The 17,559-nt window shown below is 35.9% G+C and overlaps 1 protein-coding gene across 6 annotated transcripts in view; it reads left to right on the plus strand.

Annotated features, from left to right (window-relative positions):
- Window positions 1–17,559, plus strand: part of RPRD2 (regulation of nuclear pre-mRNA domain containing 2) — a 99,144-nt gene that overhangs the window by 73,092 nt on the left and 8,493 nt on the right. For 3 of the 6 annotated variants that reach the window (XM_081308259.1, XM_081308261.1, XM_081308257.1), the window contains exons 3-10: window positions 1,462–1,562; window positions 2,490–2,567; window positions 3,813–3,865; window positions 4,617–4,743; window positions 7,201–7,376; window positions 11,805–12,087; window positions 13,614–13,874; window positions 15,733–15,933. In XM_081308259.1, the coding sequence (XP_081164385.1) occupies window positions 1,462–1,562; window positions 2,490–2,567; window positions 3,813–3,865; window positions 4,617–4,743; window positions 7,201–7,376; window positions 11,805–12,087; window positions 13,614–13,874; window positions 15,733–15,933 (1,280 nt within the window). The remainder of the gene's footprint in view (window positions 1–1,461; window positions 1,563–2,489; window positions 2,568–3,812; window positions 3,866–4,616; window positions 4,744–7,200; window positions 7,377–11,804; window positions 12,088–13,613; window positions 13,875–15,732; window positions 15,934–17,559) is intronic. The other 3 variants (XM_081308260.1, XM_081308262.1, XM_081308258.1) reach the window with 1 other exon arrangement.

The raw sequence follows: 17,559 nt of genomic DNA on the forward strand, positions 1-17,559 counted from the left end.
CAAAGAGTTGATCGGAACATTGGGAAATGATTGTTAAGCGAAAAGAACAGAATGCAATTTGTGTGTTGTGTATGTTTTATAATTGGTTCCAAATATCAACATTCATAGGATAAAATGATGAAAGACAAGTAGTGTTGAAACTATTATCCTATAAATTTCATTTGGTGAAAGTGAGTGGAGTTTTTTCTTTACTTTCCCATAATTTTGTCAGTGTTTTACTTGTGTATTTTATGAGAAAAAGTATCTCAGGATAAAAAAATATGAGGAAGAAATGAAAGTACAGTTTCCATTGTAGTTAGTAAACTTCTAGAAAACATGATTTTCTAGAATCTTAATACAATTTTGTTTTATTTTATTTTTTATTCATTCTTAGGGGAAAAAAGGAAATCCTTTGTGAACACATAGACTCTTATGTTGATATTAGGTTAGTTTATTATCTTTACTTTCATTTCTTTATGGTTTGATGAGTTCACTTAAGAAGTTCCCATTTTGTCTTTCGACAGATCTGTTTTAGGGTGTTAGAAGGTTCTCTCTCAGATCTGTACAGAATTTCTTTTTCTATATCTGTCTTCTTTTCTCCTTATTTTGTCTTCTAGGATCATATCAGTCTGATTTATCTTTTTATTGAGCCTAAGGGCACTGTTTACCACTGACCTACTACATCCCCAGTCCTTTTTATTTTAAGACAGTCTAATTAAGTTGCTGAGAGTCTTCTCTAAATTGCTGAGGCTGGCCTTAAACTTGTGATCCTCCTGCCTCAGCCTCTGGAGTGCCTGGGATTGCAGAGGTGCACCACTACACCTGTCACTGATTCATTTCCTTGCTCTTCTTCACAAGCCTCTCAACATTGTTTTTTCTTATTCCTTCTATAGTTCACTTAAAACATCGTTTTGCTGAGCTTAGTAGCACATGTCTGTAATCCCAGCTACTCACGAAGATGATGCAGTTTGAGAGCAACTGTGCAACTTAGTGAGACCTTGTCTCAAAGTAAAATAAAATAAAAAGGGATTGGAAAGTAGCATGTGCATAATCCTGGGTTAAGCCCCAGTGTGTGTGTCAGGATGCAAGGGGATAGTGACATAATTCTTTATTCTGGTAATTATGTCTCATTTTTTCTTTCACAACTTTTCTTTTAAAGTGGGATAACCAGGGCTGGGGATGTGGCTCAAGCGGTAGCGCGCTCGCCTGGCATGCGTGCGGCCTGGGTTCGATCCTCAGCACCACATACCAACAAAGATGTTGTGTCCGCCGAGAACTAAAAAATAAATATTAAAAATTCTCTCTCTCTCTCCTCTCTCACTCTCTCTTTAAAAAAAAATTAATAAAAAAAATACTCAGCATTTAGGGGAAAAATATTTTAAAATAAACATCAGGAAAAACTTGGAAAATAGTAATTTTGTTGATTTTTAGATTTCTAGCTTTGAATGTGAGTCAATCTTTTTATAATCTCTTTTTCTTCAGGGATCCATCTGTCTCCAAGTCTATAGAACGAATCTTTAAAATCTGGGAAGATAGAAATGTATACCCAGAAGAAATGATTGTGGCATTGAGAGAGGCTTTGAGTAAGTGTCTTTTCTCTCATAAAACAAAAATTGAGTCACTCTGTACAATTATATATCTATAGACCCAGTCTGGTTGTATAATAATTAAAAACAAAATTTTGAATCTGGTCCTGTTATTTAAAATTAAGTATTTGCAAAAATCTAGATCTGTTTGAATTTAAAATTTAAGTGGAATTGATTTGAGAGGCAGGGATTTGGATTTTGTTTTTATTGACTAAAAAAAAAAAAATCAAACATAATAAGTGATGATAGTCATCTGATTATTTTCCTGCATTTGCTTTAATTGAATATTTCAAAAGTGTTCTTCATTGTTCAAATAAATAAATGCTACTGTGTTACTATTGGAGAATTTTTGTACAGGGTTTAATTTCTTCCTAAGCTTTTTGGTAGTAAGTATATATTGGCAGTCTTCAGACTTTGTTTTGATTGAGGTTTGCAGTAAGTTATATACCTGTGTTTTGGGATGTTTTTTGTTTGTTTTGTTTTTTTAGTAATTTTGTCCTTATGTATTTGATGCATGTAATTAAGTCATTGAATAGAAGTTGGGGGTAATCTGCTATCATGATCATTATTTGACTAGAAATTTGCTTTCAAAATAGCAGCTTCTAAGAAGCTGTTAAATTCATTTGAATTTGTTAAAATGATATTTTAAGCCTTATGCCCTATTCTTTTCAGAATCAGTGATATCTTATAGAAATTGTTTGATGGCTTCTTAGATCTGGTGGGTGTTTATATAGATAGATAGATAGATAGATAGATAGATAGATAGATAGATAGATAGATAGATAATTTTAATAAAAATTAAAGAAAAGAAAGAAACAACACAGTCTCGGATTGCCTTTTTTCATACTACAACTTTGGCACTGAAGTGGACAGACAGAACAGCTTCCCATAATGCCAGATTGCAAAAACTGAAATGTTTTCCAGGTACCACTTTCAAAACTCAGAAGCAGCTGAAAGAAAATCTGAACAAACAACCGAATAAGCAGTGGAAGAAATCACAAAGTAAGGAACAAAATCTCAACTAATATAAAATTACCTCCTCTTTTTGGAGCAGAAGAAAATGTAGACCATTTGACATCGTACCTGGCATAAACCATGGGCAAGCCTATGTTTTCCAGGCCGGGGAGGCTCCCAGTGACTTACATTAAACAAGCTACCATGAAGTTACCTCTTTAAAAACCACTATTAAACAAAGAAAATGCAGAAAAGGGTTTAATTGAGTGAAGATTCAAGAGTAGTTGGGGGATTGAAAGAAGAAAAACAAAACAAAACTTGATAGTGCTCAGGCTAATTCTCAGGTTCAAAGATATATGAAGTTAGAGGCAGCTGGCATTAAACCACAGAGCTGAAGAAGAGACTAGGCATTAAGAAGCATTTTTGTAGGAGCCATGAAATCCTTCAGATTTGGGGATACATTCTACCAATTAGACATGGGCCTCATATCCTGGCAAGAAGCTCATTCTCTAACTGGAGCTCCTGTTGTGTTTATCATGTTTACCCAGCATGAGATCAAGGGAGTGGAATACTGCATGTGATAGGCTTCTGTGGGAAAACTGAGGAATATTGAGAGACTTGAAGGTATGGAGGGAACAAGGTAAAAGTGAGAATTGGGAGGTGAACAAGACATTTGCAATGGTTTGCTCCATCAAGCATATATTCATCATGGTTAAGGGGAGTCCTCTGACATCTTCTTGGTCATAAGTTGCATGCTTAGAACAAGAGTCATCATTCCAGCCATAGTTCATCCACAGTGATAATGTACTGAGAACTGTCCTTGCCTGTTTTTGCTGTGAAGTGAGTTAACAGAAAATAAATCCAAAACTAAACATATGGGAATAGAGTTGATAATTGAAAGTAAATTTTTCAACCAGTGCTCAGGGTTAATTTTATATCCTATTCCTAAACATCATCATGTTGAGGTTTTGAGACTCTCTTACATTCTCAGTCAGTATAGAAAAAGCAGGTACTTCATGTATCTCCAAATCAGTGAGTCTAGGACTCCGTGACTTCAGGGTCCAATTAGAGGTAAGTTGGTTAGGCCTATCTAAATAGTTTATTTTTATATTGACTATGTTTGGGAGTATTTAAATTTCATAGTTCATTATTTATTCTAAGAAGTATATTATGATTTAAATGTGGAAGTTTGCCATATGTTCAAAGAGTACACCCTTAACTATACAGCTGAGATTTTTCCTGAGTTTAGTCAACTCCTTATATTCTTAATGACTTTTTGTTTAATTCTAACAGCATCCACGAATCCAAAAGCTGCTCTCAAGTCTAAGATAGTTGCTGAGTTTCGAGTAAGTTAAATGTTAACTTAAATATATTAACTAGAGCAAAACATTATTTATCCCTTTTAATATAGTTTAGTAAGATTTATTTTTACTAAATTTTATATTGGTTATGTTCTAAACATGCTTGGATCATTCTAATAAAATCCAGATTGGGATTAGATTGTCTAGAATTTTATGTGTCTAATGAGAAATATAACCTTCCAGACTGTGTGGTATCAACTAAGTTCTGTATTGAATTTATGCTAACAAGAAGGCTCTTTAGTGAAATTCTGCTAAATTAGAATTTTTGTTGAGAAGGCTATGTTTATCTAACTAAAATTTAAAGAGAATGTGAGTAGCGGGTGCGTTGGTACATGCCTATTATTCCAGTGACTAAGGAGGCTGAGGCAAGAGGATCACAAATTCAAAGCCAGCCTCAGCAATTTAGTGAGGCCCTAAGTAACTTAGCAAGACTAAAAAATAATGATAAAATAAAATAAAAAGGCTAGAGATGTAGCTCAGTTGTTTTGTACCCCTGATTCAATCCCAAGTACCAAAAAATAAAATTAAAAAAAAAATTTAAGTGGACCTTTATCTGTTTCTTAAGCCTGTATCCATAATTTAACTTTGAATAATTAAAGTAGGTAACTGAAATATAATTTTGACACGAGAATTATCTTTGATATCCCTGACTGTGAGAAAAAAAATGAAGGGAGAGGTAAAAGGAGAAACAATTGAATGATCTTATAAATGAAATATGACTCTGGTCTGTCTTCAGTCTCAGGCCCTCATTGAAGAACTGTTGCTATATAAGCGCTCAGAAGATCAGATAGAATTAAAGGAGAAACAGTTGTCAACTATGAGGGTGGATGTATGCAGCACAGAAACCCTCAAATGCTTAAAAGGTAATACTTATATTCTTTTAAACAAAATAATTCAGATTTTTTCTTTCCACATCTAGAGTTTTCAGGTAATTAAGACTGGTTTACCCCAGAGAACTTTAGGTCTTAAAAACAGTTGTGGTATCTCTGATTTTCCTAATAGTGACTTCATTCATATAAATTAAATTCTTATTCTCATTTTCTTGATGTATTGAATTATATGTAAACATTTGTATTTCGTATGTGTGATTAATTGGTTTGGATGTGCTAACCTTTAATAAGTCACTGTAATGCCTTGTAAAATCTAGTTAGTTGGGGCCAGGGTTGTGGCTGAGTGGTGAGTGCTTACCTAGCACTTGTGAAACACTGGTTTGATCCTCACTCATCGCCTCATAGAAAAGTAAAGGTAATGTATTCATCTACAACTAAAAAAAAAAAAAAATCTTGTCAGTTGGGCTGGGGTTGTAGTTCAGTGGCAGAGAGCTTGCCTGGTATGTGTGAGGCACTGGGTTTGATCTTTAGCACCACATAAAAATAAATAAAGGCATTCTGTCCATCTACAAGTTTAAAAAAAAATTTTTTTTAAATCTATTCAGTTGTTCTCGTTTCCTTACTTTGTAAATTATATATATTCACACTACCAAATACAAAATGTAAGCTTCATTAATACATAATACTATCCTTATTTGGTTGTCACTATTCTAGTGTCTAAAGCAGTCCTTATTACATAATAGGCATTTGATAAATCTCTTTGAAATAGTGAATAAATGACTACTAGCTATTCATTTTGGCACATTTTCTTTTCTGCACCATACTTTATTTATTTTTTAAAAAGTTAATTTATTTTGCATTACGGTTCTTAATACACCATTATACAATAATTTATCTCATATCTGATTATATATAAGATATGTTGACACCAAATTCACATCTTCATACATGTATTATATATATATAATGATGAGGGTCTCCTTTCATTATCCATGCTATTCCCCTTCTCCCTCCCTGTCCTTCCCACCCCTATCCCCTATCTAGAGGTAATCTTCCTCCCTTGCCCTCCCTCCCAACCCCATTTTGAGTCTCCCCCCTTAGAGAAGACATTCGGCATTTGTTTTGGGGGGGGGGATTGGCTAACTTAATTAGCATTATCTTCTCTAATGCTATCCATTTCCCTGCATATGCCATGATCTTACTCTTTTTTATTGCTGAGTAATATTCCATTGTGTATAAATGCCGCATTTTTTTTTCATCCATCATCCACTGAAGGACATCTAGGTTGGCTCCACAGTTTAGCTATTGTCTGCACCATACTTTAATTGAGTGTGATCTAATTTAGTTCTCACAACAACCCAGAAGCATTCTAAAAAATCTCTTAATTCATGAGAAATCTGAGGCTTCACTTCATAAGGAGATGAGTAGTTTGGTCAAGTTACACAGCTGATAAGAGGCAAAGTCAAGCTTTATGTCCATTTCTAAAGCCAAGTCACTGGAAAAGAAGTATATATCAAATTACTAAGGATCTTTTTCAGAGAGAAAAGGGTATTTAGTGTGGTATACAGAAAGATCCATTTACTTTTCTGAACGTTGATACAATGTAAGTGAACAGAATTGAGCTTCATTCTTACTCCTAAGTAGCAGTGTACAACAAATTTGTGAAGAAAAGAAGTACAACAAACTTTGTTTTAGTTGAACTTCCTTTTCTTTCTTTTTTTTTTAATTATTATTTTTTTTAGTTCTAAATGGACACAATCCCTTTATTTTTGTTTATTTGTTTATTATTTATTTTTTAGAGAATTTTTAATATTTATTTTTTTGTTCTCGGCAGACACAACATCTTTGTTGGCATGTGGTGCTGAGGATCGAACCCGGGTCGCACGCATGCCAGGCGAGCGCGCTACCGCTTGAGCCACATCCCCAGCCCCTTTTGTTTATTTATTGTTTTATGGGATGCTGAAGATTGAACCCAGTGCCTCACACGTGATGAGTGCTCTACCTCTGAGCTCCAGCCCCAGCTCATCTTTATGTTAATTATAGATACCTCCACTCTTCTTCACTTTAGCAGATCCACATAAATCTGTTTTGTGATTTAAGATAAAACTAAGGTCTGGGGTTGTGGCTCAGTGGTTGAGTGTTTGGCTGGCATGCATGAAGCTCTGGGTTCGATCCTTAGCACCACATAAAAACAAATAAAGTAAATGTACTGTGTCCATCTACAACTAAAGAAAAAATATTAAAAAAAAAATAAAACTAAGACTAAAAATATTATACACTGGGCTGTGGATATAGCTCAGTTGGTAGAGTGCTTGCCTCACTGGGTTCAATCCCCAGCACCACACATACATACACACACACACACACACACACACACACAAATTATACACCAAGCAGAAAGAGGTTCACAGACTCACATGATTCACGAACAGGGACTGTCCTCAAAAGAGTAAAATTTTTACAAAATAAATACCTTGTCTATTATTTTAGATAAAACTGGTGGGAAGAAATTCTCCAAAGAATTTGAAGAGGCAAGCTCTAAGCTGGAAGAATTTGTGAATGGACTGGATAAGCAGGTGAAAAATGGGCCTTCACTCACAGAAGCACTGGAAAATGCTGGAATTTTCTATGAAGCACAGTATAAAGAAGTAAAAGTTGTGGCCAATGTAAGTAAAAATTACAGCTATCTTATATTGAGTGCTTACGGTATGCCAGAGACTGTTTATTCGTAGTATATAACTTTAAGGATAAGTATTATTATCTCCACAGATGAACCAATTTACTTTTGAAGAATTAGTGACTTTGTACAAGGTAATATAGGTAGTAAAAAGTGATGGCGACTAGAATTATACCTGGGTCCTTCTGATTGTAAAGCTCATTCAAACCCTAACCATTATGCTGTACTAAAAGCCTAACGCTTTGGTATTTAAGGGGATTATCCTGAAGAATCACCTGTAATTACTATTATAGGACATAAATTGGGATTAGAAACCAGTGTATGTACTGTTTATTTTTTTTTTCTTTCAGATAACCAGAAAACTGAATGAAAACATTCTGTTGCTAAATTTCATGTAAACTGACTCCCCCCCCCCATTAAAAGGCCTCTGAAAGAAGCAGTAAAGAAGCAGTGTTTTGCTCTTTTTTTGGGGGGGGGGGTTTAAGGTTTTTTTTTTTTTTTAATATTTATGTATTTTAGTTCTCGGCGGGCGAACGCAACATCTTTGTTTGTTATGTGGTGCTGAGGTTCGAACCCGGGCCGCACGCATGCCAGGCGAGCGCGCCACCACTTGAGCCACATCCCCAGCCCGGGTTTAAGTTTTAATTACTCTGTATGGTTGTAAGAGTGTATGGTGTAGTGGGTGTGGTAATGCACACCTGTAATCTCAAAGACTCTGGAAACAAAGAGGATCGAAAATTTGAAACTAGTCTGGGCAACTTGGCAAGACCCTGTCTCAAAAATAAATACATGCATACATTATAAAGGGCCAGAGATGTAGCTGAGTGCTAGAGTGTCCCTGGATTCAATTACAAATACCACAAAAGAAAGCACACAAGGGAGAGGAAAGAAAAAGAAAGAAAAGACAGTGTTTTGTTGGCAGGACCTAAACTCAATTCTGTCACCTTGGCACTGGGCAGCTGCTGAAATCCATATTCGGATCTCTGACTTCTAGCTGCTTCAGGTGGGCACCTGTAATCCCAGCAACTGAAAGGACATGCAGGAAGATCACAAGTTCAAGGCCAGCCTCAGCAACTTGGAGAGGTCCTCAACAACTTAGTGAGACCTTGTCTCAAAATAAAAAGGACTGGGAATGTGGCCCACAGTTAAGCATGGGTTCAATCTCATGTACCGAAAAACAAAACCCTGCATCCCTGTTCTTTTATCTGGGATAATTGTCTCTCTGCTGAGGAATATATTTAGGATTTCTTTGACTATAGATAAGATGGTAGTCCATTCTTTAAATTTGTTTATTTGGAGCATCTTTTTTCCTCTGGGTATGGAATTCTAGGGTAGCAATTATTTTTGCACTTAAAACATGTTCTTTTGGCCAGGTGCAGTGGTACACACTTTTAATCCTAGTGGCTTGGGAGACTGAGGCAGGAAGATCAAGAGTTCAAAAGCAAAGTGCCTAAGCAACTTAGTGAGACCCTGTCTCTAAATAAAATACAAAATAGGTCTAGGGATATGTCTCAGTGGTCAAAGGCCCTTGAGTTCAATCCATGATACCAAAAGTAAAAAAGCATGTTCTTTTGTCCTGCGTGTATCCACCATTTCAGTGAGAAATCAGTCTTATTATAATTTCTTCTTTAAATATAATATGTCTTTTTTTCTTCGGCTGCTATTAATACTTTATCTTTGGTTTTCATTAGTCATTCAATGATGTGCCTAAGTGTGTTCTTTATATTTACCTGGCTTGGGGTTTGCAGAACTTTCTAAATTAGTGGTTTCTGATAATATTGAAACTGTTTCAGACTAGATGACTTAAACAACATGAATTTATTGTCTCATTGTCTGACAGTTAAAAGTCCAAAGTCAAGGTATCAGCAGAGTTGGTTCTTTCTGAGGACTTTTGAAGGAATGATCTATCGGAGACCTCTCTTTGGTTTGTAGATGGTTATCTTTTCTCCATCTCTTTTGATATCACCTTCCCTCTGTGTATATGCTATGTCCAGATACCAATCATATTAGATAGGGCCCATCCTAAAGACTTTATTTTGGTTGATAACTTGATTACCTTTATAAAAATTCTCTCTCTAGCCGGCTGCAGTAATGCACACCTGTAATCCCAGTGGCTTGGGAGGCTGAGACAGGAGAACATCGAGTTCAAAGCCAGCTTCAGAATAGTGAGGTGCTAAGCAACTCAGTGAGACCCTGTCTCTAAATAAAATACAAAATAGGGTTGGGGATGTGGCTTAAGGGTTTAGTGCCCCTGAGTTTAATCTCTGGTACCAAAAAAAAAAAAAAAAAAACCTCTCTGTAAATAGAGTCAAATTTTGAGGTGACCAGACTTCATCATGAGTTTGATATAGGGGAGGGTAGAGAAAAATGACACAATTCAACCATAGTTATCTTTTTTTTTTTTCCCCCCTTGGGTGTTTTTCTGTTTTGGCTGACACATAAAAATTGTCCATATTTATGGATTATGATGTAATCACTACTTTGTAGTAAAAGCATTCAAATTCTTTGTTCTGCCAAATGCAGTAGTACCTACTTGTAATCCCAGATGTTTGGAAGAGTGAAGCAGAAGCAGAAGGATGGCATGTTTGAAGCCACCCTGTGTGACATAGCAAAGACTCCATCTCAAAATTAAGCTTAAAATTTTCTTTTTTCTTTTGGTACCTGATATTGATCCCAGGGGCACTTAACCACTGAGCCACATCCCTAGCCCTTCTTTATATTTTATTTAGATACAGGGTCTTGCTAAGTTGCTTAGGGCCTTACTAAGTTGCTGTGGCTGGCTTTGAACTAGCAATCCTCCTGCCTCAGTCTCTTGGCATGTGCCACTGTGCCCAGCTAAATTGACCAATTTTAATAGCAAAAGATCCTGTTCAGTATTAATAAATTTTATTTGTCATTTCTCTTTATTGTCCTTTGATCTAGAACAGTTCCTTAGTTTTTTTTTTTTTTTCTTGACTTACATGACTTATGTTTGAAACTTATGTTTGAAGATTACAAATCAAATCTTTTGTGCATCTCCCCCAGTTTGAATGTATGTGGTATTTGTTTGTGATCAGATTGAGGTTATTTATGTTTAGAAGAAATATCACATATTCTTTCATTTTGTCACTTGGCCCACAAGTTTGATATATCTTACTAACTATAATGTTCCCCTTAATATCTTGATTAATGTCACATCTCTCCAGTCTTGTCCATTATGATGTTTTTTCTTGCTAATTGTTATAGGTTGAATTGTGTCTCCTGGAAAGTTATGTTGAAACCAGTATATGACCTTATTTGGAACCAGGGTCTCTGCAGATATGATCAAGTCAAGTATAACTGGTGCTTTTACTGTAAGAAGAGAAAAACTAGACAAAAAGAGAACATCATTGAGGCTGAAAATGTGGTTCAGTGCCTGAGTGTTTACCTGGCTTGTGGGAGATTCTGGGTTTGATTTTCCCAGTACCACAAATAAACAAGTAAATAAAATTTTTAAAGGAGAACATTATGAACATATGGCACACACCTGTAATCTCAGCTCCTCAGGAGGCTAAGGCACTAGGATTACAAGTTCAAGGCCAGTATGGGCCACCTAGGAAGACTATTTCTCAAAATCCTTAGTACCACCATAGCTTTAAGGTATTGGCAATTAAAACAGGAGATCAGTAGGATTTAAGTCAGATAATTGATATTAACATCAACAGTGGTAGATTATACCCTTAATACGATGTGATGGCAATAGCACTTTATCTCTGTGTCTTTTTCTCCAAAAACCCTTAACCCCCATCTAATCATGAGAAAAATAGCCAATAAATCTCATTTGACAGTCTACAAAATATCTAAACAGTATTTTTTTAACACTGTTCGAGTTCATCAAAAACAAGGAAGTTCAACAAACTGTCACAAACAAGTATTCCAGGCTAAAGAATTCTTTAAGGGGCTGGGGCTGGGGCTCAGTGGCAGAGCGCATGCCTCACACATGTGAGGCACTGGGTTCGATCCTCAGCACACATAAAAATAAGCAAATTATTATAATAAAGATTTTTTTTTAAAGAATTCTTTACATTTCTAACTTAGGCAACTTTGTGGATGTTGATATTCACTTAAGAGATTAGAGCCAGGCTTACTGGCACACAACCAGAGTTTGGGAGGCTGAAGCAGGAAAATCAAAAGTTTGAGGCCAGCATCAGCAATGTAATGAGACCCTCTGTCAAAATAGAAAGGACCAGAGGTGTAGCTCAGTGGAAAAGCACCCCTGAGTTCAATCCCCAGTACTAAGAGAGACAGAGAAAGAATTAAAAAATATTTCATGCTTGACAGATTGTTATTTTCATGTTTTGAGCCAGTGATGTTGTAATGATGAGTAAATCTGATCAGAGTTGGAATGGTAACTTCTTGGTCCTTTTCCCAGGGAATTAAACTCCTTTTTCTCTTTTAGGCGTACAAAACCTTTGCTAACCGAGTAAACAATTTAAAGAAGAAATTGGATCAGTTGAAGTCAACCCTTCCTGATCCTGAAGAATCACCAGTCCCTTCCCCAAGTATGGATGCTCCCTCCCCAACTGGTTCGGAGTCCCCATTTCAGGGAATGGGAGGTGAGGAATCCCAGTCACCAACAATGGAGAGTGAGAAATCTGCTACACCTGAACCTGTGACTGATAATCGTGATGTGGAAGACATGGAACTCTCAGATGTAGAAGATGATGGGTCAAAAATCATTGGTATGTCCTTATGAAATTAGTAGATAATTTATTCTGTGTTTTCCTTGCCCACTAATATTAATCAGTCAGTTTTGGGTAGTTATTAAAAGATAGCTTAGTATGTATTAGAACACTAAGGTAATATTCATCTCTATATGGTATGCTACATGGGTTAAGAATCACTGCTGAAGATCAAGACTTCAGTATAGCAGCAGCTAGCTAAAATGTGACTGTTAAGCATTTGAAATATAGTTTGCGCAACTTGGGATGTTATATAATTAGAAAATATACACTGGATTCTCAACAGTACCTCCTCAAATAAAAATATCATCACATTAATGATTTTTATTTTTATAACAATGAAATTAAAATGTTTAGGATATGTCAAGATAAATACACATTATCAAAATGTATCTATTTCTTTTTTTTTCCACATGGCTGCTAGAAAGCTTAAATTTAAATATGTGTCTTGAATTATATGTCTCTTGGCCAGCACTGCTCTAGAGGAAGGAGCATTTATACCAGAATTCTTTCTTCTCTGTCACTTTTGACCATCCAGAATCCCAAAGCTGCAATTATCAAGACGTAAAACTTTGCAGTTTCAAATTAGAGCCTTATTGCATCCTAGTACCAAAAAAGAAGAAGAAAAAAGAAAAGAAATTGCTTAGAAAATACAACAAAATACGTATAGAGCTCTTGAGCTTTTGTCACTAAGAAATTCTCAGGTTAATGAAAAAGGAAAGATGACAAATACCATTTCCAAGGGACAATGCAAATGTGTACCAAATAAGTGTTTTCCAGAAATGTTCACATTTTTATTTATCTTTATTTGGGGGCAGGTGGCTGCAACAGTAGTAGCCTTTCATTTTTCTTTATTTTTTGCCATTTCCTTTTCCGTCCACTTTCCTGAGAATCCTCATGTCACTCCCCAGCCTCTCGCCCTCCTGTTTCAGAAATGTATACATTGAATACACAAATTTTCAGAAGATCCAAAAGAATCATAAGGGGGCTGGGGATGTAGCTCTGTTGGTAGAGAGCTTGCCCTGCATGCACAAGCAAGGCCCTGGGTTCAATCCCCAGCACCACAAAAAAAAAAAAAAAAAAAAAAAAATCATAAATAAGCAAGAAAGAGGATAATTGAGAAATTCCTTTTTTTTTTTTTTTTTTTTTAGAGAGAGAGAGAATTTTAATATTTATTTTTTAGTTTTCAGTGGACACGCATCTTTGTTTGTATGTGGTGCTGAGGATCGAACCTGGGCCGCACGCATGCCAGGCGAGCGCGCTACCACTTGAGCCAAATCTCCAGCCCGAGAAATTCCTTTTAAGTAGATATAGAAGGTGGGAATGATAATAAATATCAAAAATAATAATTTATGAAGACTATGACTTTAAAATAAAAAAACACAAAGTGACTGGTTGTTTTCTCTAGAATTATAGTGCTTTTAAACCCTCAAATTAGAAAATATTAGGACATATTATTTCATATTTAAGAACAAAGCCTAGAAAGTAGGAAGATGTAATATCATATCTTCTCTTTGTTGAAACAGTGGAGGACAGGAAGGAAAAACCTGTGGAGAAGTCAACTGTCTCTACTTCTATACCTACAAAGCCAACAGAAACTCTCCCAAAGGCCTCTTCCTGTACCCCAGTGTCTGTGACCATGACAGCAACCCCACCTCTTCCAAAGCCTGTGAATACTTCTCTTCTGTCCCCATCCCCTGCTTTGGCTTTGCCCAACCTGGCTAATGTGGATCTGGCAAAGATTAGTTCCATCCTTAGCAGCCTAACATCAGTCATGAAAAATACTGGTAAGTAAGCCTAGTGAAGAAGATAAAAAGCTGATTTCTAGATTTTAAAATTGAGCCATTAGTCTGTTTTGTTGTTGTTGAATTTTGTTTAAAAAATGCAGTGAAAATGTAGAAAAATTAGAAAATTAGCACAGTGAATAAAATAAATGTCTGTCATCATATTACCCCCAAAGAAATCACTTATATTTATTTATTCTTACAAGTATATGTGTATGTGAGTGTTTGAGAGATTAAAAATTCTTTTAATAATTGAAATAACCAAACATGGTGGCTCATGCCTGTAATCCAGTGGCTCTGGAGGCTGAGGCAGGAGGATCATAAGTTCAAAGCCAGGCTCAGCAACAGTGAGGCGCTGAGCAACTCGGTGAGAGGCTGTCTCTAAATAAAATACAAAATTGGGCTGGGGATGTGGCTCAGCAGCTGAGTGTCCCTGAATTTAATCCCCAGTACCCCCCCCAAAAAAAATAATTAATTGATTGATTTTAAAAAATAAAAGGGCTGGGGATATAACTTGTCTCACGGCCAAGTGCTGGGTTCAATCCCCAGCACCACACACATATACACAAGAAAAACTAAATGAAAATGTATGCAAGTAGAATATCCCATGTACTCATCACTCAGTTATAATAGGGTAACCGTGACAAATCTATACCATATTCACTCTGGATTATTTTGAAGAAATTTCCAATTTAAACTTTTTTTTTCTTTTTTCCCCCCTATACTAAGGATTTTACTCTCGTGCTTTACCACTGAGCTACATCCCTAACGCTTTTTTGTATTTTGATATAGGGCCTCAGTAAGTTGCTTAGGGCCTTAGTAAATTGGTAAAACTGGCCTTGAGCTTACAGTCCTCCTGCCTTAGCCTCCCACATTACTGAGATTACAGGCATGTGCCACTACACCCAGTCCAAACATTTAATTTCATCATAAATATATACATACTTCTAAAAGATGGAGACTCTTGGGCTGGATGTAGCTTAGTGGTTGAGTGCTTGCATAGCATGTGCAAGGTCATGCATGTATCAACTCCCCAGAACCAGGGGGCGGGGCAGGGGAGTTGGATAAAGACCCTCCCCCCACAAAAAAAAGAATTAGCATGGTTTTAAAAGGCTTTTCATATGTTATAACAAAATTGATATCCAAGAATATATACTATTTTATGTACCTAGTATATGAAAGTTTCTGTTCCTCACCTTCTCTACTGTTTTATTTCATTTAATCTATGTCACATTCAACCTTTACAAATTGTTTTAATGTTTTTCATTGATTAAAGATATGGTTAAAACTTTCTTCTATTTGCTTATTTCTGTTTCTTTGTGAAATAATCTGTTCATAGTTTTTTATCATCTTTTAAATAGTCAAATGTTTTTCTCTTTATATACCATTTTATATGTTAAAATCAACCATTTTGAAATATAAAAAACATAACTCATCATTATTTCAAAAGCAAGACACGGAAGTATGCCGTAGCAGAGTCCTGCGATCGCAGAGGGTCTGATCACCCGTCATCCAGCAGTGCTTACTGAGTACTAATGGGGCTCTTAAGTATAAGAATTATTTGGTAGTGGAAAAAAAGCAGTTTGCCTAGTCTCTCTTTGTTGGAGTTCTTAAAACTAATGAATATATAAGAAAATAACTTTATACTTGTTTGTTTTAAGGATGTTCCAAATAGAAGTAGCGTATCTTAATTTTCAGATTTTTTTTCTCTTTGTACATTCCATGATAAGGGACCATTTGTGGATCAGACAAGAAGAATTTCTATTAAACATATCAGACTCATTGAAGTGAGTGGAAAATGTAGTGAATTGAAAGGTCATTTTTGAATTGCGTTTTCTTGAGTTCATCTTTCTGCCACCAGGGGTCAGTCCTGCATCAAGACCTTCTCCAGGAACTCCTACCAGTCCCAGCAACCTCACCAGTGGCCTGAAAACACCTGCACCTGCCACAACAACATCTCATAACCCTCTGGCAAATATCCTCTCCAAGGTGGAGATCACCCCAGAGAGCATTCTATCTGCTCTTTCCAAAACCCAGACACAGTCAGCCCCTGCACTACAAGGTAAACTGATATCTGCAAGAGGGACTTGAATTGTGTTTGTCCCTGGCTTAATCCTGTATTCCATTTCTGAGGAATCCAAAGGCATAAAATGTATAATACAATTAGTTCCTGATTCTCATCTTTTTGTTTTCATGAATATATGACCTCTGCCTCAGTTGACCCTCTGTCCAGCTTTGCCAGTGTGTTTTGCATGTAAAACTGCCAGTTTTTAACTTTTTTTTTTTTTTTTTTTTAAGGTCAATCTGATCTCTAGTCTTTTTTTTCCAGATACCAACACAACCCTTTTTAAATACCTCAGTATAATTATGCAATAAATTATAAATACCATAACAGTATCTTCATTGTAGTGATATACTCAAAGTCAGTAATGTCAACCAGGGGCCTCTAGGGGACATGTATCAAGGAATAGAGACATTTGTGGTTGTCACGACCAGGCAAGGGGATACTAATGGGTCAGACCCATGTGGATGTTGCTAAACATTGTATAATGCATAGGAAAACCCCCAACAGCAAAGAATTATTCATCCCACAATGTCAAAAGTGCTGAGCTTGAGAAGTCGTGCTCTGTGTGAGTATAGTAATATAGATATCTCTTTATTTTCTGTTTCCTAAGCTGTTTTGTAAGTGATCAGTCAAGTACTGTATTATGGTGAATTTTGTTATAAGATATAGAAAATTTTGTTACATAGAACTAAGTACTATAAAGTAATAATACATAGATACATAGCTTCCATATATTGAGACCAGCAATCAGTAGTTGATGATAATACTGTGGCACATCTTGAACCACTAATTTTAGGAACAGTTCATTTGAAGGATTGACATGCTTATGATTTCTCCTTTTCAATCCCTCTCCTATTGCTATCTTATAGTAACAACAAAAATCTTGAACTTATTTGTATGATTAACATATGAAACTACACCTTAAAGCTTTTCCTTCGGTTAGATTTCTGAGACAGTATTGTATGGACTTGGGCTTTGTCATCTTGAAAAAGTTGCATGGAACTAAGCATGTTTTGGGTTTTTTGTTGCTGTTTGATTGTTTATTTTTTAAATTTTTTTTTAATCATTTTTGGAACTGGGGGTCGAACCCAGGGCTTTGCAAATGCAAGGCAGACTCTTTGCCACTGAGCTACATCCAGCCCATTAAGCATGTTTTGACAGAATAAGAAATGAGAACCCCAAAAAAACAATTTTTGTGGACTAACAAGGTGGTTCATCAACTTTTATTTATTTATAGAAAGTCAGATTCTATAACTTTCAAAGGACTGTGTCCAGCAGCATAAATAGATGTGTTTATTAAATGTCTCCAAGAGGGCTGGGGTTGTGGCTCAACGGTAGACACTTGCCTAGCATGTGCAAGGCCCTGGGTTCGATCCTCAGCACCACATAAAAATAGATAAATAAAAATGTCTCCAAGAAATCTCTTAAAACTTGGTTCTGTGATAAGGGTCCATAGTCCTTATTTACAGATTTTCGACACAAAATAATGTTTAATGGTGAAAGACAATTTTATTTATTCCAGAAAACTGGGTGGTATCTATCTTAACAAGATGATCTTTTGAAGAATTTATCCCACAGTATCTTAAAGATATGCTAAAATATCTTTTAAAAGTTACATGACAT

Source organism: Spermophilus citellus (assembly GCF_964194105.1).
Source record: "Spermophilus citellus genome assembly, chromosome: 9".
NCBI classification, from domain to species: Eukaryota; Metazoa; Chordata; class Mammalia; order Rodentia; family Sciuridae; genus Spermophilus; species Spermophilus citellus.